This window comes from Hemibagrus wyckioides, linkage group LG26 (genome assembly GCF_019097595.1).
Source record: "Hemibagrus wyckioides isolate EC202008001 linkage group LG26, SWU_Hwy_1.0, whole genome shotgun sequence".
Taxonomy (NCBI): domain Eukaryota; kingdom Metazoa; phylum Chordata; class Actinopteri; order Siluriformes; family Bagridae; genus Hemibagrus; species Hemibagrus wyckioides.
The window spans coordinates 6266307-6292568 of NC_080735.1; the positions used below are offsets into that span (position 1 = coordinate 6266307).

The 26262-nt window shown below is 35.8% G+C and overlaps 1 protein-coding gene across 4 annotated transcripts; it reads right to left on the reverse strand.

The window, feature by feature from the left end:
• Positions 1-1342: 1342 nt before the first annotated feature.
• On the reverse strand, positions 1343-26030 carry cfap221 (cilia and flagella associated protein 221). Of its 4 annotated transcripts, XM_058379817.1 has the most exons (24): positions 25910-26030; positions 25523-25684; positions 24510-24610; positions 23528-23614; positions 23316-23411; positions 23103-23203; positions 22458-22561; positions 21287-21446; positions 21016-21130; positions 20776-20902; positions 19894-19996; positions 19692-19779; positions 19459-19548; positions 18825-18920; positions 18569-18662; positions 18069-18166; positions 17468-17548; positions 17006-17113; positions 16762-16920; positions 16354-16512; positions 15266-15366; positions 14663-14761; positions 13724-13834; positions 1343-11236 (listed from the first exon to the last, which is right to left on the reverse strand). In XM_058379817.1, exons 2-24 carry the CDS (start codon positions 25650-25652, stop codon positions 11080-11082), a joined length of 2565 nt encoding a protein of 854 aa, XP_058235800.1. In that variant the 5' UTR covers positions 25653-25684; positions 25910-26030; the 3' UTR covers positions 1343-11079. The 4 variants fall into 4 exon arrangements, with proteins under 4 accessions (XP_058235800.1, XP_058235799.1, XP_058235801.1 ...); XM_058379816.1 differs by having other exon boundaries at positions 25523-26000; XM_058379818.1 differs by having other exon boundaries at positions 1346-11236; positions 14663-14758; positions 25523-26000.
• Positions 26031-26262: the final 232 nt, after the last annotated feature.

Here is a 26262-nt window from a genome sequence, read left to right on the forward strand (position 1 = left end):
ATGTCTGTGATTTGTGTGTCAAGAGTGTGTACAAACACTGTCAGAGAGGAGGGATTAGGAGTAAGGTTGCATGACTGGAGATAAAAAAGTATTAAAAACACATTAAAATCTATGTCCAAATGTAAGGTTAAGAGAGTCTCAATAGCTCACACAGCTGTGCTTGATAGAATGTAGATCTAGTGCAGGGTTGAGAATGAGTAAATGAGTTCATTTCACCTGCCACAATAAGGAAATAAGTGTGTTCTAGTGGAAACAGATAATCTTATTAATAAATCCCAGGTCATTCTAATTGGTACATTGAGATTTGAATAAAGCAAGGTCATGTTCTCACACTAGCTAAAGGACCTATTTAAAAATAAAAATCTTGGACCAATATGTATCAAGAGGATGCTGCTGGTGAAAACTTCAGGTTGCTCATACAAACAGCTTTGGTGATAAAGGATACCATGAACAAAGTAAGTCTCAAAAGAGTGGCTCACACTTCTGGTCAACATCTGTCGCTGTCTTTTCAATATTTTAAAGAAAGCTAACTTTTTAATTTTTTAAAACTTAATTTAACATTTAATTTAAACTTATTTTTCTAAGTTAATTTATAGAAATTGCGATATAAAAACAATAAGTGGTGGCACTTAAGGGCAAATAAAAAAGCCACAGAGAGACTCCTGTACACACCGGTCTCTTCAAGAACCATGCTGGATGTCAACATCTGTAGTTTCCTGTTCCCTCAGTTCCAGCAGAGGGACAAGGAAAGATACCATAATAGTTATACATTAAGTATTGAACCAAAGTATTTTTGGTTTGAGAGAAGTAAAAAAATAAATACAGCTTACAGCCATACAGTAAACAGAAAGTGACACTGCTCTAGAAATCTTCAAACAGTGGATTGTGATAATCTCACAGTGTTTCATCAGCTGTGGCAGACCTGTTTGGTGTGTGATGCTCAGTACACCAGTGGATTATTGGTATCCATGTATTCCCTCATCATGCCCAGTATTTCCAGGAAATACACCAGATCCAACAAAACCCTAATGAGGATAAAGTAGTTTCTGAACATAAATGAATGATATATACAATGCAGTATAATTATAGAATCTTGTCTTGAACTAAAATAATTGCCATTTTATCATATGTTTGTTCCCTGTTTTTATATGTAACAAATTTCCTGCTGACTTTGTTATATCACACCTTCTTACTCCAGTAATCAGACTTTTCTCAGACTCTTATCTGTACTGCTTGGTAAGATGATAAATGCTTTCCCTTAATCGAGTGCACTAAATATTACACTATTATGTACAATGAAGGTGACTTACAAAGAATGAGGCCAGTCTCACTGCTGGAAAAGGAACCATCTCTCTCTTCAGCACAAATTCACAATTTTCACAATAAACCAAACAATGACCACCAGAGGGCTCTAGTTGTTGTGCATGTGTAGTTCACTACAGCAAGTACAGACAAGCAGGAATTGGACCATTAAAATATTTATTGAAGGTATCAGGTATCAGAAAATTAATCAAGTATTATTACAGAAGGATTACCTTCTTGGCAAGACATGCTGCTAAAGACATTTGAAAGTCAAAGAATTTATTTTGTTGTCCACTCAATTCTAACACTAATACTCTAATACTAAAACAGTTCCTATATTTTCTATTGATATACATGTGTAATAGTAATTTCATTGCTCCAAAGTTAATTATGTGACTTATGTAACAGATTATTTAGTTCAATATTAGAATTCTAGACTGTCATGAAGCAGCATGATCAACTGATGTCAAAATGTCCAAATTACTTTTAATTACCTTACAAGATAAGAAAGCACTTTATGTGGCTAGGACGAATTACTCCTTAGTCCTTAGCTCTGTATTGTTTTTTGTCTTATGTAGCTGTGTATTGTTTTATGTTGCACCATTTCACTGTGTGCTGCATCAGCTATATAGAGTTGAAATGACAATAAAAGCTTCTTGACTTGACTTGAATCGTAAGGTATATGATTAGTCCAAATAGCAGACTTAAGACTTGGGACATGCTGACATAGTCTATAAGGTGTAGGTAGATTTGCTCAACATCATCAACCATAAACTGTTGACATATTCAGGAAATAGCCGATAGACTGGTTGGTGTTTGTGTACAAATAACAGAATAAAAAGTATTTAATTTAATTTTAATTAAAGTATCGCTAATTTTTATGGAACGATATTGAGCTCTGCCAAAATATAAGCTACACTTCTGCCATGCTGATTTCTTTCATTTTTTAAAGGTATTGGATTTGCAGGTCCATCAATAAAAGCAATAATTAAAAGCAACAAAAGCACCACCAAGTCAGTGAGGTAGTGCCATGTACAGATAGTGACATGTAGTGACAAGTGACTCTGTCCAAGTTAAACAACATGGGATCTCAGAGGAGCCAATCAGTTTAAGGAGTCAAGGGACACAAGCAATTACCTGCACACATTAGTGGGGAAATTATTGCTGACTTTTCAACAGGGTCTATAAACAAGCCTTGCAAACTTGTACAGCAGGTTAAGCTCATAGTAAGTACAGACCAAATTACTGACCAAAGTACTGACCAAATTATTCGCACTCATCTGAATCTATTTTTAGACTAAAACAGAACCTAAACAGAAACAGAAACAGAAATTGGTATTTGCTTTGAATAAAACTATGGATTTTGGACAATGTGTGTGTGTGTGTGTGTTTCTTAATACAACCTTTTTTTGGGGGTGGATTAACAAATATTAAAAATAGTTGTAGCTGCAACATAGATGCTAGAAACATATATAGTTTCTGGTAACACCTTTTTTCCAAGCAAACGTTTTTCTGTAATAAGCAGTTGCATGAAGATAAAAATGTATAAATATTCATACATGGAGCATTGTGTAAGGTTGTTGGTCATGGAAAGGCCAGGCTTAGATTCATCACGGTGCACTATATATAAGGAGGGGGAATCACCTCCACCTCACACATGGCAGCAGAGCACAACAACACAAGGGACTACTGAAAACAGATTCCATATACATTAGTATGGACTCCACCAGGAATGAGGTGTAAAGAAAACTACATGCATTAACAACTGGAGACTGAAGTTTAATACATTGGAACAACCATTTAACTTCTACCAAAGAACTGTTTTACTCAGCTGGGTAAGTCTTCATGCAGCCTTTCCAGTAACTGTGTGTGTTATATGTATGTCATATTATAAACATTCATTTTAAAACATTCAGTTCACACTGAGTTGTAATGAAATTTCTGACCAGATACATGGCCAAAAAAGAAAAAGTAAACGTTTCTTTAATTTGTGTATGCACATTACTTCTCATGCTTTCTTTACTTCCAAAATAACAATTAGTGTAGTTATAAATGTTCAGAACTCACATAACATATAGCATACAAAGAATTAAGGCTACATGTTAGCAGTCTTTTACTGTAAAACCATTGCCTATTAATGTAAAATGTATGTATTAATGTGTTTTTTAAGTAAAATTACTGTTGTTATAAATGGTTGTGTGTGTGTGTGTGAGTGAGAGAGAGAGAGAGAGAGAGAGAGAGTGTGTGTGTGTGTGTGTGTGTGTGTGTGTGTGTGTGCAAAAACTATGGAAAGTCAAGATCTGGCAATATGTGCCATGTTTTCCTTTCTAAAAAATTGTCAGTAGTTAATAGTAATCAAATATGTGGTTAGTAGGTAAACCTTTGTAAGACAACCAGTGTCTCAGGTGTTCAGACAGCCAAGAAAAGGTCGCCCCACCTAGCTGTCAGAAAAGAGATAATAAATGGACTGGATTTTTTTCTAAATCAGTTTGACAAAAAAAGTAGCATTTTCCCAGTAAGCTGCGAATTAGTTAGTTCTATTGCACTGAAAAAATCTAGACAGCTAAACCTATAAATAAATAAAAATTAAAGAGAAATAATCAAGCATAATTGTATGCATGCAGTTTATACTCAGAATGCACTTTAAGTAAATGTAAACTTCAGTTAATGTTTACATCAAACATCAGATTTGGGGAAAATGTCTCAGTGGCAGTGACTTTAACTGTGAAATTGTTCTGGGTACCAGATGGGCTGGTTTGAGGATTTCAGAAACTGCTGAGCTCCTGGAAGAGAGATCATCTAAGGAGAGTGACTCGACTGGCCTGAGCTGACAGGTAACTCAAATAATCACTCTGTACAACCATGGTGAGAAGAAAACCATCCCAGTATGCATAGCACATCAAACCTTAAAGTGGATGGGCAGCACCAGAAGAATCCCCCATCACAGTCTATCATGGGCAAGGTTGTAAAGAGTGAGTATGTGAGTTATTATATCCTCTTGGTAACCTGAACCAATCTGCCCATTGCTTTTCTGGCCTATCTAATCAACAAGGAATTTCTCACACAGAACGTTCTCATCACAAGAGATCAACAGTTTCTGAAATATTCAAACTGGCACCAGAAAACAATGTTATTGTTAAAGTCAAAGGGACATGTTTGGTAGTGCACATGTAAACCTCTTTGCTAATATTATGCCACCCCAATGTCGATTATGAAAATCCCTGACAGAGCAGGACAGTCCAATAGGTCAGGATACACAGGCCTATGACTAGCTGTATGTATTTCCTCCTTTAACAATGATTCTGCAAACATGAGACCCATGAGGTTTCCTCTCCTAACCTCATTAATGGACAGGATGACTTGACAGCTTTCCCTTGAGTAAGATGTACTGTCTCAGATTGATTTGGCAAACTTGACCTACACTTAAGAATGTGGGCTCTCTAAGGGATGTGGAGGCCAAAGACTATGAACCAGCACTGCAGGTAACTTTTTTAAATGCAAGAGCCTCTAGTACACAGACCTTTTATGCTTTCAAATGTTAACTCTTCTGCAAATGATATGCACTCAGTCATACAGAGCATGTGAACTGTCTGGTACCTAAACTTTTACATTTCTGTAGGAACTGTTAGATACATGAAAATCTTCATCTAATGTCCAAACTTTCTGATGGCCTCTCCAACCTGATTACCTCTCCTTGCCTCTCAGGTACAATATAGTTAACCCATAAAAGGCTGTATGTAGCATGTACCAATCTGCTTGTTAATATCCTTAAAGGCATCTTTATCTTAATCTTACTGAAATAAAAATGATGAAAGAGAAAACTGGAAATTCAGAACCTGCGATAGTGTCCATTGCTCTACAAAGGATGGAATGAAAATGGGGAAAGCCAGAGTTTTCATGCTAGCATTCGAAGTATGGAAAAGCACCAAACCCACTATACAAAATGGTGACAAATTAGTAGTGCCAATAATTCTGGCATTAACAGTATTATTGCTGACTGCTCACAAATACATTGCAGTGAGATTGCATTGCTTCTCTGGCCTATACAGTCTCCTCTCAAGCCCATCCTTAATAAACATCTCAGGAATTAGATAGAAAGAACCTGAACCATCCATTCCAACAATAACCTTTCTGAGATGATCAATGCCAAGGCATTAGGAATAAAACTGATACACATCCTGACTCTTTAGAGAACCAGTGCATTTGACCACTTGAGCATGAATCTAGCATTCACACTCATTATCCCCTTTGAAGCGGAGCTAATGTATACATTAGACACCAATCTTAGTCTGAGGTTCCAATTTCAGTCTGCTGTCAGTGAGCCAATGCAGTTTAGCTCCATTACTGAGGTTAGCAGAGGAAACCAGGGTCTCACAGGCCACTTTGAAAATAAATTCTAAGCACTGAGTAATCAGAAAAATCAATGTTATTCACTTCAACTGTTAGTGGTTTTAATGTTTAATGTTTAATGTGGCTGATCAGTGTGTGTGTGTGTGTGTGTGTGTGTGTGTGTGCAGTAATAAGTGGGTACTGTTATATTCTGATTGAGCCAATTAATTTTATAATAGACACAAACATTGCTCTCAAGTGTGATTTTTTGTTTGCTTGCTTGAATGACTTTTTTTTTATCAAACTAATTACTGTAGATTTGTGAGGAAGCTTGTAAACCTTTCAGTCCCCTGATAAATGCTTTTTACTGGAATTGATTAAGGCTTCATTTGTGGTTATTTTAGCAAAGAATATGTCAGTATTCTTTGCTAACATAACCCTTTAGTTTCCTCTGGGTATCTGTTCAGTATGCTGTATCTACTAATATCAGTCAATATGAGGCTATTGATTTGCTTTGTCTTTCTACTGAATGATTCATTCTGCATAAAAAAGCAGGCTTTTCATCATATCCTATCACTTATATTACATTAGGTGTAGTAAATATTTAAACATATAATCAATTTATTTCTTTATCAGGATAGGCTACAGGGGTGTAAAAACAAGCACAGTGTATGTAGCAAGCTGGAATACTACCTTGAAAAAAAATAGTAATAGATCTGTTTTAGCTGTATGGTAGCCGTTCCTGGTGTCACGTCTAGATTTTATTGAAATCTCTTAGCTGTAGTTTAACTTAATCCTGCAGCTCCTCCATAACCATCAAACTTATTTCATCTGTGTTGCAGTAAGGAAAAAAGAAAATGGCCAAAATCTGCACCGAGTGTTCATGTGCCAGCAACAGGTCTGAATTAACCCATCAAGTGGACACTGAGTCAGGATAGGCCACACACACACACATACACACAAATATGTTAAATAAATTCTTAACTTGGTTTAAACAGAAATATAATTTGGTACTTTCAGATATATTCAACAAGAATACCAGCCACTGGTCATTGATACATTAAATATGAACAACTGCAACAACACTGACCTGTAAGTGAGGAAAATGTTTTGAAAACAATTGGAAATTACATATATTATAAAGATTATAATGATGTTATGTCATGACATACTCTTATTTAGTAAAAAGACTGACAAGGAGCTCATGAAAGATGACAAGCAAGATGAAAGAAAGAATGACAAAGATGACAAGAAAGATGACAAAGAACACAACCAAAAGAACATAAAAAAAATGTAAGCAGATGGGGTTGATGGGTTCAGACTGAGGATGTAGCAGTAGGCTATTTTAGTATCTTAGCATGTTGCACTAGCTAAACTGAAACAGAGCTGAATATGTTAATATTTTCTTTCAGAAACGATCCTTGGATCATGGACCCGGCTACAAATATATATTATTACTGGCTCATCATTATGGCAGTGCCTGCTTTCTACAATCTAATGATGCTTGTGACCAGGTGAATTAAAAGCTTGCACAAGCATCTTTCTGACCACACAAAAACTGCAAAACACTGCCACCACATTCCACAAAGATGTTAACTGCCCTGTATTTAATAATGTCACTAATCACTAATATCTATGCTGCAAATTTTTCACACACATTTTAGAACCTTTTATACATTTACACCACTGGCAGCTAGTTTTTAAAATGGGGAAGCATAGATGTCTGGTGAACTGGACTAGGCAGAATCACAAAACAAAACAACAAAAAAAAAATAAGGGGACAAACAGTAATCAAAAGGCTTGGTATTGACTGGAACTAAATGATACAGAACATGAGAAAATTGAGATAAATGTAGTTATACACCAGTTCCAGCATCAACATTCTGCCTATTCCAGTTCACCAGACACCTATGCTTCCCCATTTTAAAAACTAGCTGCCAGTGGTGTAAATGTGTAAAAGGTTCTAAAATGTGTGTGAAAAATTATATGGGTTCTGTAGGATTTTTCCAAAATCAGGTTTACAAAATTAGTGTTTGCTCACTTAGTTGCTTACTAGGTACCTCAATATTACTGAAGTGACAGCTTCATATCGCATATGTAGGCCTATTACAAAATCCTTACAGAGGCAAACTAACAAACTTCCTTATACTTATAAATTATTTACAATATTTACCAATGATAATAAAATAGGTTATAATAGTAAAGAATAAACTGTTATAGATAAGTTTCCTGCTGTAACATGGCTGATCCGGTCCTATAAACCTCATCATCCTAGCGAGCCATTATTGACAAGAGTCATTAATGGAGATGTTGAAATTGAAAAGGAACACTGATGCTGTCATAGTTGAAACAGAAGCTTTTGAGTCAGTAGTGGATAGCTGTGAGCTGCCGAACACAATGCCCATCAATCCAATACACTGAGGAGCAGGCTCATGAAGATTAGCACTTTGCTTCCCGGACAGATTCACTCTCACATCAGATAATGTTTGAGCATACAGAGCTGCTGCAACATTATCGCTCACTATCATTTAAAATGCAGCCTCCCTCTTTCTAATAATGCAATCTGCCTCCACTATCAGGCTATCAGAAAGCTCAATTCTTTATCGTAAGGATGCATTCTACCACCAAGACATGGGCAAAATGATGACCATGTTGCTACTCCCTTTGAGGGCCATACATTTCAATATTTTTATTAAGGCCAATTTAACAGTTAACAAAAAAAATGTTAAGACTCCTTGCCTGATGTGAGCTTGTCAGCACTTTATATAAGATGTGTTCCTCTAGGATGTTTTGTTATATGGACCAGACCTCAAAAAAAAAGCAAAACACTTTTGTGAAAAATAACCCAGCCATAAGCCTCATCTCAAATCTGATATCTAATTTCAAATCTAATTTCCTTTAGAGTCACTGATGAGTAGAAGGCTTTCACACAATGAGGTATTCTATCCATTCTAAACAGTGTTTATCATCCTCTTGGATTCATGAACAATGAAGAATGGTGTTATGTTTCAAGGGATAGAGAATCCTGCAGACTATGCCACCAGATCTGCCGCCCAACTTACAACATGACTTTGTGGACCCACATTCTTGACATGTCCTGATCACGCTTTCCTTGAGAAAAAGGCCTTTGATTATAAATCTCTACAAAGATGTAGATGTCAATCCCCAAATTTATACACTATGTTAAGGAGCTTATTCTCTGAACCAGCATTTACACCATCATTCCTGATGTGCTAGAAGAGATGTATGCTCAAGAAATTCCTGCATCGAGAGAAATTATAAGCTTCCTAATAGAATTTCTTTCAGAACAGTAGATCTCTTCATTGATTTTTCATTTGCTGGCCTCTTGAGATTTGGGGGCCATGAAGCTTTCCTGGTTGATCACTCTGTTGATCACATATTACCATCCACAAACCTCACATCAGAGATATCACTGTACAAAAGTGGCAATCTATGAAACTGGCTTGTGGTTAGTAGAGGTTCAGAGCCCTGTAAGTAGGTTTATCCTTACATCATGCAGACTTCAGTCAGAAAATCTCTACCAGACAGATTGCACTTCTTCTCTTGCCAGTTACAGGAGTTAAAGCACAAAGAGACTCAAATAAGTAGACTGGCGGTAATAAGACACTGCCTTTGAGAATCATCACACATTGACTGTCGGTCCAACTCCCCTTCTCTCCCTCTATTGTGATGCTCACCCATGCCTCCATGTCCTCTTATAGACCCAGTCAATATAATTACTTTATTTACTAAAATGCCATTCTACTCTTCAGCTTTCATCGCTAGTTATTTGTAAGATTATATGCTCTATGAGAAATTCATTCATTTATTCTCTTCCACTTGGTGGGAGTTGCAGCATTATCAACCCAAACGTCTTTATGCCCAGCCACAGATTTTAGCTCCTCTTAGAGGATCCTGACATTCCCAAGACAACTAAGACAATCCAACAATCTGCAGTGTCTCTAACATTTCTGGCTTAATCTCATCTACCCCTGCTACTTCGCAATAAGAAGAGTATTAACCAGCATAGGGGCATGTTCAGCCACAGCTTTTTGATGTTAGTACTTTCGAGGACTTGGTGTTTGACAAAAAACTACTCACTGAGGCATGATGAGGACATATAATTCATGGTATGAAATTATAGAGGTAGACTTTTTAAAAATAAAATTATTATATTTTAGATCCTGTTTCAATGAACTCCAAACAGATTACACTATGCTCTGGGTAGCACTGGACTATACTTCAGATGTTATCTACTACACTGACACTTTTATAAGATCCAGAACAGGTAAACCACATAGCATATTTGTGCATGCATTCCTTTAATGTAATCTAAAATAACACTATACATTACTAAATAGAATATGTTTTATTAAAGTAAATTTTCATGATATATGTTTTACCAGGATTTCTGGAGCAAGGTCTGCTGGTCAGAGATTCAAAGAAGCTTTGGGATCGCTACAAACAGACACCCCAGTTCAAATGTGACCTGATAAGCATGATACCAACAGATTTATTAATGTTACAATTTGGCATTGACAGTCCAGAGCTGAGATTCAATCGCCTTTTCAAGTTGGCTCGTCTTTTTGAGTTTTTTTACAGGACTGAGACAAGGACCAGCTTTCCAAATATATTTAGAATTGGCAACCTTGTCCTATATATTTTAATCATTATCCATTGGAATGCCTGCATCTTTTTTGCTATCTCCAAAACACTTGGCTTTGGGACTGATGCCTGGGTCTACCCTAACATTAGTGATCCTAAGTATGGCCGCCTGTCTATGAAGTATACCTACTGCCTGTACTGGTCCACACTGACCCTTACTACTATTGGAGAAACCCCAGCACCTGTAACAGATATTGAGTATTTGTTTGTTGTTGCTGATTTTCTCATTGGTGTGCTAATTTTTGCCACTATTGTTGGTAATGTTGGTGCCATGATATCCAACATGAATGCTTTACGTGCTCAATTTCAAGCCAAGATTGACTCTATTAAGCAGTACATGCAGTTCCGGAAGGTCAACAAAGATCTAGAGGTCCGTGTTGTCAAGTGGTTTGACTACCTTTGGAGAGCAGACAAGATTGGTAATGAAAAGGAAGTTCTTAAATACCTACCAGATAAACTGAAGGCAGAGATTGCCATCAGTGTTCATTTGGAAACACTGAGCAAGGTGCGTATTTTTCAGGATTGTGAAGCAGGACTGCTCATCGAGCTAGTGCTCAAGCTCCAGCTACAGGTCTTCGGCCCTGGAGACTATGTCTGCAAGAAGGGTGATATTGGTCGTGAGATGTATATTATTAAAGAAGGTAATCTGGCTGTTGTAGCAGATGATGGCATAACACAGTTTGTTGTACTAAGTGATGGTGCATATTTTGGTGAGATCAGTATCTTGGGCATCAAGGGCAGTAAAGCTGGGAATCGTAGGACTGCCAACATCCGTAGTGTGGGTTACTCTGACCTCTTCACCCTCTCAAAAGATGACCTCATGGAGGCCCTGATTGAATATCCAGAAGCCAAGACCGTTCTGGAGGAAAAAGGTAAGGCCATTTTGATGAAGGATGGCTTGATTGATGAGACAGTAGCCAACCAGTCAGATCCCAAAGACCTGGAAAACATGGTGACTGTAATGGAAACTAATCTAGGATTGATGCAAACCAAATTAACACACATATCAGCACAATGGGCAGCCAGCCAGGGGAGAATCAGGCAGAATATTATCAATATGGAGGCTAGAGTTAAAGCATTCACGTTGCATGAACAAACAGAGAAATTTAGAAATTTATGATTGCTTTCTAATTAGGTACAATAGACATTGTGGGTACACATCAATACACGTATGGATAATGGGTGACTTTCCATTGACTTTATTTACCTCTCCAGAATCTTTCTCCTTTTGATGTAAAGTTAAGCAGTCTTTGTTTGAGCTTAACCATAATAGCCATAATGCACAGTTGAAGTCACTTGTCATGGCCTCTTAACTTCATAACTTCACTTTATAATCAAATTTATACTCTGTTTTCTGAATTGCTCTTTGAGCCTGAGCTGAGCCACCATTTAATAAAAGCAAACTAGCCAGCAAAAGCTAAATTCTTTATTCAATATTCTCCAAAAACTTCATTTATATGTGATATAAGAGGTTATTTATGTATAGATGTCCCACTAGTGTGACTTGACAACATGAATAAAGATATATTATTGTTGAAAAACAGTAATAATTCAAATAAATTTTTATATCATGTTGAAATACATCCTACACGCTTGCTTAAACTAAAAAAGAAAATAAAGAAATAGAACAAAACAAAACCAAGGATGGGGTGTATTTATTTAAAACTACAACAATTTTCCAACTCTTTTTCCATGTAATGCTGTGGAAAATCTACAAAACTAGTTTGTTACTGATCTTACTTACATCATAGCAGATCATGAGGCACATTTTTCTCTCTTTTGAACTTAATAAGCCAAAAAAAATGCAGCTTTTTAAGTTAGGCTTTTTAAGTCAGAGCAAAAGCAAAGCCCTTCATCCTGTAGACCTTCAGACATTTAAGGAGGTGTAAAGGGTAGCTCTGACTGTTACAAAGCATTGACACTGGATAAGCTTTCCAAAAATGTGAAATAAACTGCTAAATGCTAAATCTCCTTAACCGTATCAACAACTGTACAAGTTTTTAATTCTGTTTATTTGGAATGTGGTCAGTGAAGTCTTTGTGTTACTATGGAAATGTCAAACGTTGGCACTGATTTCTTGTATCCAGTAACTGTTTTCCTGCCCTCTCTAAGAAGAATCGCACTACATCTAAACTAAATTATCCCTAACCCTCCAAACCGTGGCAGATTCGGATACTTTCAGTGTAAATTAAATGCTTAAAAAAATAGCTAAACAGTTTAGCAAAGATGGAAATGATACTGAGGGGGTTTTGTTTTCTTTTTCTTAAAGATATACTATAAAATAGAAATATTTTGTTTTCTTTTAGAAGCAGACAGTATCAGCATCACAATGTATTTTTCAGAATTTAAAGGCTGTACAATTTCAAAATATTAAACTATTATTCCTAAATCATGTGTCTAGGTTAATCAAACATTTTTGATTTCACTTTTGATTGAAGTCTATGTATTTAAACAGGAAGGAAATCTTTATATACCATGAATTGCCATAAAATGAGGATGAAAGAGCATGTAGTGTGAAACATGTCTTGTAAACACTCGGCTTCACCAACTACACGTTGAGCAGAATTGCTGAATCACGTAAAAGGCCTGCTTAAACTTGTTCTCACTGACTTGGTATTTGCTCTAATTACCCTTGGGTTTTCCAGAATAAATGGGCTTCTTTTGTACCAGTGTGTGCACCAACTCAAGTCTCCATGTGAATCATTTTCCATTGGTGCTTAATTCCAACACTGTAATTACTACTAAAGAACAATAATGTAGTAGAATAATAGTAGTTGAATGGTGGAATTAAAACAAAACTTGCATGGAATTATTTTGTTGATTCAGGCATTCAGGCATAAGTGCTGCATATTTTTGCTAATAGCAGCTTAGTTTTCAATATATACTCTATTATCTTATTATGATTGTTATGTTTGTTATTTACTTTGTAGAGTTGTAGAGGCCTCTTACCATCACAACTCCACATCTCTGCTGCTCTTTTTATTAAAACTAAACACAAACAGCTCAAACTAAATATTACTAATTAAGTGTTTAAAACAGAAAAAAAAAATGTTTTATTTGATTTGATTACAGGTTAAGACAAATCTGCACTTTATTTTAACTATATAGAAAAAGCTATTATTGGTTATGTGAAACTAGACTATTCAAGCTCAGAGATTTCATATATTTCATCCGTGCTAAGACTTTGGAGCCCAGGTTGTTGGTTTGTGATTTCAAACTTGATTCCAATGGCTTTTCATGTGTCTCTCTAAAAGGTAAACAGGCAAGATTTACCATTTAAGAAAAAGAATTGAATTTGTAATTCATTTCAAAAACAAGGTTGTTTCTTTCAAAATAACTCTAACTTTCAAAATAATTCTAACTTAATGTGAAATCAGAAGAATTGCAATTGTCAGAAGATATTACATGCAATATTTTAATTCCCTACCGGTCATCCTTAATGGAGTCTTCTTTCAAAGTTTTGAAAGGTGAATTTTCAAATGCCATAAACTCAGCTTGAACCATGTCAGGATTCAGACTGACTCCTGTATCTTCAGCCCTGTTGGAAGAAAGCTTTCTTTTAATTGCATGCTTTTACTGCTTTTATTGTCCATAATGTCTTCTACTGTTTTTGTATACGCTCCTTTCATTTTCACTATGGTGAGATCCAAAGGCTTTCAGTTTGATACACAACTAGAAATCAACTAAAACATCAAGTACTACACACTTCCATATCAGGTCAGTGAAATCTGTTTGGAAGTGTTGCACAAGTCTTTCTGAGAGCAACAAACAAACTGCAGCACATGACCACTAAATGTCATTAGAACTAAAAATGGAATTGTATGTAATGGCCAAAAACATGATCTGCATGTTTGATGACCTGTGGAACTTATGAATGTACTATGTGATAAATAAAATCATCAAAGGTATCAAACACAAAATCACTTCAACAAAATAAGATTTTTCAGCACATTATTCAGTGTTATCCAACATTTTGAGCGCATTATCTAGAAACAGACCTTTAAATAACTGGGATGGATTTACAGGGAGCCCCTGATCCTGATTTGAATGGCTAGATTAAAAAGTGGAATAAGGCAAAATGAACCAGACACAAGAGCCAGACACAGGGGAGCAAGGGTTTTTTTTTTCCCCAGAGGACCTCAGGTAACGTCAACTTCTCCTTTTACACCATAGGATGCAGGAAGTGCTGGTGCCTTCTAGTGTAAACTCCTTTTACTTCCTACTGTACCATAATGCTCACTTTACCAGTTACCAAATTGCAATTTGTCCTAAAGAAATGTTGTGTACACCATTTCCTTTACAAAAAAATGTATCTCAGAGTCTACTAAAATGTGGTAAAAGGAAAAAATTGTCGATAATATCTTACTCTCCAAAAGAAATTTCTGCTCTGATGTTGTCAGGAAGGTCCTTCAGTGATGCTGGGGTTTCCAGGGGCAGCACCAAACTACTGAAAGGGTCACACCTGCTTATAATAAAATAAACACAACAGCTAAGTACAAGTCATGAGCAACTTGTAGAAGTAATTTAAATCACCTGGGCTTTATTGTTAATTCTGTTTAGAACTTGTGTACACTGGAACAGAATTCAGGACTGTGGGGTAATGCAGGAGTGCAGTACACAGAACCACACATGGTACAATTACATGGCAGTGAGGAAGTGCAAAAATACAAAATAAATACACAGAATAATAAATAAATAGCACACTAAACAGACAGGACAACAGAACAGCACTGGAAGAAATTTATATTAAAATTTACAAATTTTTCATTTCTACGATAGACTGAGATCACATTTATTCCTTGTCAGCAGTGTTCCCAGGAAGAGATTCTAGTATGCTTTCTAATGATGAATAAATGCATGAAAACATGCCATATGATTAAGGTTAGATTTGGGAGTGGGAGTCACAGTGGTAAAGTTACTAGTCACACATTTTCACAGAGTCTGTATGTATGTTTCATTGTACTCTTACATGTATGGGGTCCAACTGCTGGTTTGTGTTGGAAAAGAGGAAACGGTATTCAGTGCCAGACAGGGAAACTTCTTCCATATCATGGTTCCTTTTATAATGTCCTGCATGGAATCAGAAAAGAATAAATATAACAGGTTTTGAACAGCTTCTCATCCACAACGCAAGATTTAGGTCTAAACATTCCACACACTCTAGCATTCAAACCTGCCCCCCATTCATTTAATTCCCAGACAATTCCTGTTTTGAGTTATTTATATGAGGTCATTTCAAAATAATAGATCATTCATCCTGACAGAACTGGTTTAACTCAGTCAGGTTTGGGGGCTTTCTTGTTTGGCATACATTTTCAATTCAGTCAACAAATTTTCTATGGTCAGGGTTTTGTGATGCCCACTTTTGCCTAAAAAGCTTAAAATCACTGTCCAGCTGGAAGACCCAGTTGCAATCACGATTTCTGGCTGATGTTTTAAAGTGTTGCTTCATTATTTCTTGATAATCCACCTTCATACATACAAAATGTTACATTTTTATCAGACCAGAGAATCTCTCCATTGGGAACTTCTCCATAGTTCTCTGGTGATCATCTGCAAACTTTCCTCTGGCTTTTTATGCAGTGCGTAGAATAGGGGACACTGTTTAGGCCAAGGGAATTTCACCAGTAACTCAGTTGTTGTCCTGGGGTTCATTTGAAAGTTTTGGATCAAATTTTGTTCACTGTACATTGTTCTTAAAAAGTCTAATCGAGAAAAAGTCTGTAATTCTTAAATAGTTAATGCAATATTATTATCTATATCTCAAAGACACCTTGACTGCTTCATTTTAAATCCATTGTGACAGTGTACAGAGGCAAAATACTGAATATTCTGTCACTGTCTAAATACTTATGGACCTGAGAGTATATAATCTGTTAGCCTCAACTGTACATAGATTGGTAATGTTTTATTTTCTACCATCTAGTAATTTGACTGTATTACAATTAAAAAAATAGTTTTTCTAACTAATAGGTATTGTAACACAGCTTAACCCCAAAATATAATCAGTTTTTTTCTTGACCCCTAAAATAGTTAAAAGCTCTTACAGCTACTTGCCTCTCTGTCTAAAAACTTCTTTTGGGTTCTGTTGGTATGGACTCCCACAGCGTGGTTTTTGCAGAAGGTGTGTCTTGTCATTGGACAAAGGTGGAACTCTGGGTCACTCTCAAGGTATAATGGGGTTGGTCTGAAGGCATACACACTCGGAGCAGGGTTCTGAAGTAAACAAGAGCATAATAAACCATACACCTATGAAGCAAGCAAGAGTATACAAACTCACAAAAGCATGTATTATAGTTCATTTTTGGCACTGAAGAGACTTTTTAGTGGCAGCACGTCAAATATCCAGCTTCATTTGTCTGGTCTCAACAACTGTTTATTACACTGACATGACTCAGGAAACAAGTATTAAATTATTTAGCACTGGTTAAATAGAGGTAAATGAAATATAAAGCAAGTATTTACAAATATCCTGAGAGGGTGGACATTTTGTGGCTTCAACACATTATGAGGAGTCCTGAAAAAGAACATGTGGTTGAGGTCTGACTCTGATCTCTCCTCTCCCTGCAGCTCCTTCTCTTCGGAGTTTAAATCAGGAGACACCACTATGGGCAGCAGTTCATTCTGTAAAAACACAAATAACAGACTGACAATGAGGACTAAATTAGGGTATGCAATGGAATATCATTACTAGATGTAACTATCTTACCTCTGCTCCAGTGCGTAATTCTCTACTCTGGTTTCTGCAGGCAAAAAACTCTTTGAAATCGTACACACTGACTTCCTGATAACCCATTAGCTTGTAGTGCTGAGGAACCTGGAGATGAAACCAGTACTATGAATGTTCAAGTACATACAAGTGGCATTACTGAAACAGGAAAAAATACAAAACTACAGCAGAATAATGAAATAAAAACAAGCAAACAAACACACAAGCAATTTCTGCAGTATATATATATATATATATATATAGCATGTGAGCAGTCAGTTCTCAGGTTCTCAAGGTGATCTGTTGCAAGCAGGAAAAACAGGCAAGCAGGAGCAACATAGATAGATAGATAGATAGATAGATAGATAGATAGATAGATAGATAGATAGATAGATAGATAGATAGATAGATAGATAGATAGATAGATAGATAGATAGATAGATTTCTATATAAAGAGAATACCTTTAGATTAAAAAAAGGTATGGTGGTAGTCACATTTTTTTCAAGCAACCCCACTTGAACATTTCCAATTTTATTAGTGAGCTAAAAAAAAAAGAGAGAGAGAGAAGAGACATTAAGATTTCTATTATAAAGAATATGACCATTATATTTTCTACAGAATGCTGAATCTGCTGCATCTGTAAATAAATACCTAGAAATAAATCAGCACTTGTTTTAAGAACAGATACCACCATATCTAAATATTTTACTTTGATTTACTATAATGGATATACTATATATATATATATATATATATATATATATATATATATATATATATATATAAAGATATAAAGAGTTTTTGGTTGTTGCGATGTAAAAAAAAAAAGAAAATTAAAAAAGTTCAACGATGTGAGATTTTTTTTTCACCTTTAATGTGATGTAGCTGCAAAATTGAGGTGAAAAACAAATAGAAAAGTTTTAATGGGGAAAAAGGGAAGAACAAAAAGTACAATCCTGGTTTACCCCAGACCATGTGGCAAAATGTGTTATCACCAAGGTAGAACATTTTTAGCATAGCTCAGACTTTCTGATTAACTCTTACTGCTATAGTGGTACTCACAAGTTGGTCAGGGTGGCTTGTAGAAGGAAAGATGGGTGATATGAAGGGCTGCAGCTTTTCTGATGCCAGATTTAAGAGTTGTTTCTTTTCATTCATGTCTAAAGCAAGAGAATTAAGACAAACATACAAACCTGTCATTTTATCCTATGTAATTATGCTTTTTGGTGTTTGTGGGACAATGATATATAGAAATCATGAATTTTTTTTTTTTTTAAAGAATAATGATGTGCCATGTAAACACTGTCAAAGATTTTTTTAATCCCTAAACCATATATGCAAACTAAGCTGCAAGAAAAACCAGTTATTAGTAGTTATTATAAATAAAACTAATTATTATTATAACCTAAACTAATTGTGACCTAAATACAGTATCTGTATTGTTTTGAACGTATTTGACCATATGTGGTTCTTCCATAAAAATTCCATGTATGTTAAGAAGTCATCACATCACAAGTTCATTAACGGAATGAATGAAAAGTTAAAATTATCTTTTGTCTCACCTTTATTTTTTGCTCCCCTGACTTGCATCTTTGTACTGGAAGCTAGTTCTTGCAAAAGAAGCAGCCTCTTATTCATACGAACCTGCAGAATGATCTAAACAAATAACATTATGACTGATATTTCATTACATTTTTTACTTTTTGGCTTCTTATACAAAAAAAAATGGAATCCAAAATGTCACAATAAACAAGCAAATATTTATAGTAATAAAATGATGATTCTAAAATGTAAACACTGCCAATGAATTAATTTTACCTTACGAACAGTTTGTTGGAAGAGTCTAAGCACTCTCCTCCTGACCTCCAGTTGGCTACTGCCATAAATGTAGAACACCGGAGTGCAGTCAGGGAGCTACAACCCAAACCATTATGTTCAGTGTTCAGTGCAGTGTTATATCAGGCATATATGAGAGACAGGATGACATTTCTAAATATTAGGTAAAGTCTATTGTTAAGGTGCTTTCACACATATAAGTCTGGTTGCTAAAAAAAATAGTGTTTTGGTCTGGCTTGTTTTCATATCAAATACAACAATAGAAAAAAGTAAACTTTTAAATCACAAAAAAATCAACCAAGCACAAGCAACATGGAGTGGTGCTCGAAATATAACTAGATAATAGCTTAAAACGTTCTGTGTATTGCATCCATTGTTTATTTTTCTGCCCAGAACCTAGAACACATGGTATGTTTAATTCACTTCCTGTATTCAAGTTGACTCAATAATGAATCGCTTTCTTACTGCAAACAAACCACACAACATTTCGACTGCACCTCACTTAGAAGGGCTCAGACCAAATGACTGCACCAAAGCTGAAACCACACCAGTGTACGATTCAAATAGACTAAAGACTGTATATGTGAAAGCAGGATCTATTTTTCTCAGTCTTTACCTGTCCTGCACAACGGACAACACGATGAGATGACAGTTTTGGAAAAATCTGGTTAACATCCATCTCACTGCCATCCATGTCCTTCTTCATCTAGAACACACACACACACACACACAAATGACTGTAATCACACTGCATAATAAAACATAGTGTGAATGGCAGGGTATTGAAGACAAAAACATTAAATTCTTAAATATCTACTTTTTATTGGACTAATAAGTTAATGACCATACCATATACTCAGAAGCTGCAACTTCCTGTTTCTTCAGAATCTGTATTTTCTGTTCTGCTGAGAACAAATCGTCACCTAGCTGTACCTGCCTAGAGAAGGCAGAACAATACCACAAGCTCCAGTAAAACTGCTGTTGGTCACATTATACTTAACACAGAGACTGTACACACGGGTGTTAGTATCTTTTATGTATTTGAACATACCACTGAAGTTGATTCATTTTTTGGGCATTTATTCGAACTTGATTTTCAAATGCAGCCTCCTTCATCTGTCTTGTCTGGTTTGCAGACTTGGTATGGGACATGGCTTTAATGAATTAAACATCTGAATGAGCATTTTAAATAAAAAAAAAACCTCACTTGCTATAGCACAACCATAAATTTGTCTTTTTTATGTGCATACACATCTGGTCTGAAGAACTGTAAATCACTAGATCACTAATACATATGTTTTTAAGCATGTTATTTACTGTAATTTGTATACAATTCAAAATCTGTGATGCACATTCCACATCTTTAAAAATCTCACATTTTTAACATGCAGGGTATGCAATATTTATGCCAAAATATAGACAGGGCTTGTGGCTTCGATGATAATACGGCACAATAGAATGAAACTGGAGGGTAGACAAATGTTTCCTTATATAATGTGAACTAAAGACTCTTCTGTGCTATTTAGAAATGGCAAAACAAATAAATAATCATTTATTCGACTGTAAAAGAGCTGGGCAACCTTCTGTTATTTAAGAGGCCCACTCTCCTGATTTTCCACATCCTCACCTAATGTTCTCTTGGCATTCATGAATCCCTAGTTTAACATTGGTGCAAAAACCGGTTTTGTTCAAAGTCAAATACTCTAAATACCCTAGATACCCAAATTAAAACCATCTGTTCATGTAAAACATTTTACTTTAAACATAAAATCATTTTTCCCTTCACTGTTGAAAGCTTCTTCTGGTTTATACTACAGCTAGCTCAATGTAATTAATAGCAAAACATACTTAAACATACATATAGTAAGAATTCTGAAGTAATCTCCTGTTTAGGTACGCTATATTGCCTCTTAAACACTCATTTCTTACTCACCCTCTCTGAGGTCCTTGTAGCTCATTTTGTCTTGCCGCTGAATGAGCATTTTAGCAAGTCTGTGTTTTGAAAGATCTACATCAGAGCTCTGTGTATATGGGTCTGATTTTATCTTCTTTTTAGTGTGCTGTAAAAAAAAAAAAAAAAAAGTAGCCCAAGAGCAATATGACCAATGTATGACTAAACTCAACCAAAAAGAAACGAAAGTCACTCCTGTGTCTGTAGCAGTAATAATTTTACCTTCTCTATTTTTGGTGGCAATTTAGCCCTTTGTTTGGGAGGAACAAGGAACATAACGTTTTCTGTTTGGATATCTTTGGCAGTTTCAGCATTCTCTTCATGTTCTCTTTGTTGGCTAATGCAGAGGCAGGAGCATGACACTTACAGATGTGGCAATGTTTTTGAGAGTAACTGAGAGTTACTGTATAAACTATAAAAAATATAATAAAATCCAAAATTCCAAGTCAACTACGTAAAGGTTATTGTGAAATATAAAATTAACGGACATTACTTTAGAGTCAGATTAGGAGAGCAGGATGCAGTAAATGTGCAGATAAAGGGTTTTGAGTTGAACTGAGAGATGACCAGCTGTAGAGTGATTTCAGCCATTCCATACTGCTGTGGTAGGAATGTCACTGATACATCTGTCTTCCCTTTGGCTGGGATGATTCCTAGTAACACAAACAGAAAAAACTTGATTATTGTGTGTGTGTGTGTGTGTGTGTGTGTGTGGTCTTAATTTTAGTTGCAGGTGGCCTCCGTATACTTTGCAGTTTCTGGTGTCAGGCTTTCAAGGGGGCACTAATGTAATAAAGCATGCTAAAAATTCTGGGCCACATTCATAGTGAAGTTAAGTGCAGAGTGAGGATTTAATGACAAAATTGCACACACCAATATTCAGACATCAAAGTAATTCCAGTCTACAGACACTCCATAAGTTACAGAGTGTATGAGGAGTGGAGTTTAAGTGAAACAGAGGCAGGTTTCCCTTATGTTTGATTTGAAACTTGAATGTTTTATTGCACAATATGGGCTTGAGCATGGAGCACTGTTTATCCCAGATCTGATTATAGCCAAAATATGCCATAGTGAAATGTATCTTTTGGACTGCAAATACACCCTAATACTCTATTTTTAGAGAGGACATCACAGGGAACATCTTCTTATCACCTTTTTGTAGTAACTTGTGGCTTCATTAAGATTTGCCTATGAGTAAAGTCAAATTTCCAAGTAAATAAAATAAACATAATAAATGTACAAATAAATGTAAAATAATAGAAAGTATTTTATATGCTGTCAAATAATTAGGGAGGGCAAATTTGTAGTGATTAATAATCAGTAATTTCAGTAAACTAGGACCGTTCAATATACTACAGTACACTAGACTCCAATTAGATGTTTATTACAAGGCTTACTATTTTCTCATACCTTATTATATTAGTCTTATTATTTACTATGAGAAAAAAAACACACACACACGCACACACACACATGCACACACACACACACACACATATATATATATATATATATATGTGGCAACTTTGGACTGGGGAATACAAGTATTTTCTTAATACAAGTATTTTTCTCTGTGTAAATATTGTAAATATTGCCAAGTGTAATATATGTGTAATTAAGTCTGAATATGGCCCTAAAAGGATTTATTAGGCAAGAGACATCACCTGACAAAGGATATACGGTAAACGCCTCATGGGACTTTAAGCAGTGCATCTGGAACTCAAAGTCTACTGGACAACTGCAGCTCAGAGGAATCACACAGGTGGAGCTTTAACACAAAGACAGAACAACAGAACAGAGTTATAATAAACCACTACAACAACAATAAACAAGATCATTTCTAATGAATACATTTCACATCTCCCAGAATAAGCCATGTACAAGCTGTCTGTGTCTGGTGTACAGATATGTATAGTTGTGTATTACTTTCATGTCTGTGCAACTCAAGCCTAAGAACTGATACTATTTTGACTCACTTGCAGCTAAAAAGAGGATGGGGTCCTGCTCTTTATACAAAACCATTTCAGCTATTCTCTTCTCTACCTTCCTAACATGATCACCAAGAAGATGTACACTCACTGAGCACTTTATTAAGAACACTAAGACTGTAAAAATGTAGCCTGGTCTGATGAATCCCACCTTCTACATACAGACGGTGGGGTCAATAATAATAAATTAATAATAAATTAACAATAACAACTGGATTTAACCATAAACGTGTTTTAGTGAACATCCTAAAAGACTCAAAATACTAGATTGATATTAGAAGATGAAAACAATGATCAGCCTTTAAAAGGAAGTTCAGGTACCTTTGTCCCAATGGCACAGGAAACAGATTTATTTGAGATGGGATCTCAAGATCATCAATGACAGGATAAGCATGAATATTAATCAGCAAGTTCTCCTCCCCCTAAAGAAAAACAAAAGTGTTGTGCAAGTAATAAAGCTAACCAACGTGTCATATTCCCATCTGCATGTAATCCTACTGTAACCAAATAAATAATACAAAACTACAGCCTGACCTTGCAGTGAATCCGGATGCTGTCGAAAAAGTAGCGCCATTCATCTGGACTGAAGTGCACAGTTATAGTGTGAGCGAGTCCTGGGGCTAGCCGACTCTACAAATAAAACACACCTGAACTTTTAGAAATATGACATAATAATAAGTACAGAAATAAACATTCTAACACTCACAAAAGAGATTAACAATTAACTCTATTCTTTGCATAATTACCTTTTGTGTACATTCTGTTCGAAAGTACTTGGTTTGAGTAGGAAGAATGTGGACATGGATCACCTCAGGATAAATATTGATAAGTTTCTGTTAAAATAACAAAACATTATAATAATGTTACCAATTCCTATTTACTTTTCTCATTCATATATAGAAAATTGAGCCTAATGTCAATAAATCCCTTTTAGAAAATGGGCCTCATTTATCTTTTAGTAAAGTCGCTTATAAATATTTGAGTAAGACCAACTGAACTAAAAATCTGTGGCAGATTTGTGCAGTTTTAGAAAAAAAAATCTTCATATTTATATGCATATGCTGTTGAATGTCTGGTGAAATAACAAGACATGTGAGAGCTCATAACTCTGGAAAAGGGTGTCATAGGAAGTTCATGTTGGCATGCAGCACTCTAGAGAGTATATGACACATGGCAGCTTGAACATAGCAGACTCTTTAATGTATCAGTCACACAGCGCTGACTCTAATGAAAGTGTGGCAAAGCTTTTAAAAAGATACTATGGAAAATGGAACCAACCTATAAATGGACCCAGCATCTTTAATGGAATGATCTGTCTGATTTCTCTTCATTTATACATTTATGTTTACTGTTGTACTTTCTTTTGCTCTTAAAATCAAATGGCTAGCTTATAATTTGTGTCTGTAACTAAAATACACAAGCAATTGATACTTGGAGTCATAATCCATCATAGAACTGCAGTATCATCACCAATGATATCATCTGAAGACAGATTAAGTAAGATTGGTCTTCTCTTCTGTTAAATTACAACCACTCAGGAGGAAGAGTAACATCCCAATGTTTCCCAAAATTACAGGATTTTCCTGAATACCAGGTAGCTTGTGTTAAAGCTACTATAAACAATTTGAGAATAAATTCCCTCACATCCAGCTTGATAAATGAGGCCCAATCTAAAGTACAGTACCTGGTGTGTATTTCTGAATTACTGTTTAAAACCACTTCACATACCACAACCTTTTTGTACTCCTTTCCCACTTCAAACCCACTAAAATGCAGTTCTGATGGTTCAGCCACAACAACATTATTGCTCTTAACCTTGGCAAAACTGCCTGTGGAAAGAAAAAGATTTTTTCCCTTAAAAAATAAATAGAAAAGAGCAAATTAAATTATATCAACAAGATATTTAGCATTTTAGGTTGTACAAATGTTCAAAAGTAACAGATTTTACAAATCCTTTTTAAGCATGATTACAAACTATTATAGTACGTAACTAAAGCTTCTATCATCTCTTTTTTTTATTCTCCTGCATGGAAAATGACAAGAAAATAGACTACAGACAGAGACTTGCTTGCCAGCAGACTGTACAGCTTTTCCTTTTTTTTTGTTCTTAGTGGCTTTATTTGAGAAGACTACAACTGACCCAAGCTCAGTACAAGTGAGAATGTTTAACACCGTCAATGTAGTAGTTTGTTATCTATATCTAACAGAGTTATCTAGTTTCTTCCAAGTGTTTCATTTATAACACATGGTTGTAAATGTTCATACAGTCTGTGTACAATAGTACATTAGTCTTTCTTGCAAAAACTGCATAAAGCTGATGTCCACATCTATATATATATATACAGTATAGATAGATACACTATGTTGCCAAAAGTTTTGGGACACCCCTCCAGATCATTGAGTTCAGGTGTTTTCAGGGGTTGGGCTCGGCCCCTTAGGTCCAGTGAAAGGAACTCTTAATGCTTCAGCATACCAAGACATTTTGGACAATTTCATGCTCCCAACTTTGTGGGCCTGCACAGAGTCCTGACCTCAACACCCGATAGAACACCTTTGGGATGAATTAGAGCGGAGAGCAAGGCCTTCTCATCCAACATCAGTGCCTGACCTCACAAATGTGTTTCTAGTGGAATGGTCAAAAATTCCCATAAACACACTCCTTGTTGTTGTTGTTTTGATGCTCTAGTCCATGATGTAAATTGAATTTGACGTCTGGTCAAGGTTATGAATTATACTCTTACTAGTTTCAAGAAGGTGATGAGAGACTCTGGAAGTCCTCCTGGTTTCCTCCACCAGTTGGCTCAGAGGTAAGATTGTCTTTTTCTTCACATTCTTGGAGAAAGTGTTTGGAGATTGCAGCACAGCCTCCATTCCTTACTAGATCTTTAAACTTAAAAATAACACTGCAGCATTGAAGAGAAAGAAACACTGTGATATTCACTGACCAGTCTAACAACGGAAATGAACACACTGGTCACTCTACGATGCACGTGATGACTAACTTTTCATTCCACAAGATCTTTTAATCTAATTAGGTTAGTTAGGCTTAATTAGATCATTATATTTCTTTGCAGATCAAATGATCACCCACAGAAACAAGTGGTTTATAAACAGAGTGTTGGTATTACCCGAATACGTGCAGTAATCTAACGCTGCAGGTCACTTTTCTCTTTTTGTTGTACACACTGCTTGTTCCATAACCATAGGCGCCATGTCAACCATAACAGTTACCATAACAACGAAATTAACGTGAAGTCATCGACCATTACAGGTTAGTCTACACGCCAGTGACAGTTTTCAAAATAAAAGCTTGAAAACATGGCGGACTCTAACGGATTAGAGCAGTAGTGGCTAAATAGTGATGTTGGGCTAGCTCGACAACGACAATACTGGCGCTGCATTATATCCCGAGGTCTTATAAACATCATCATCAACAACAACATATTAATAATAATAATAATAGTTCTGGGTAAGGGTGTTT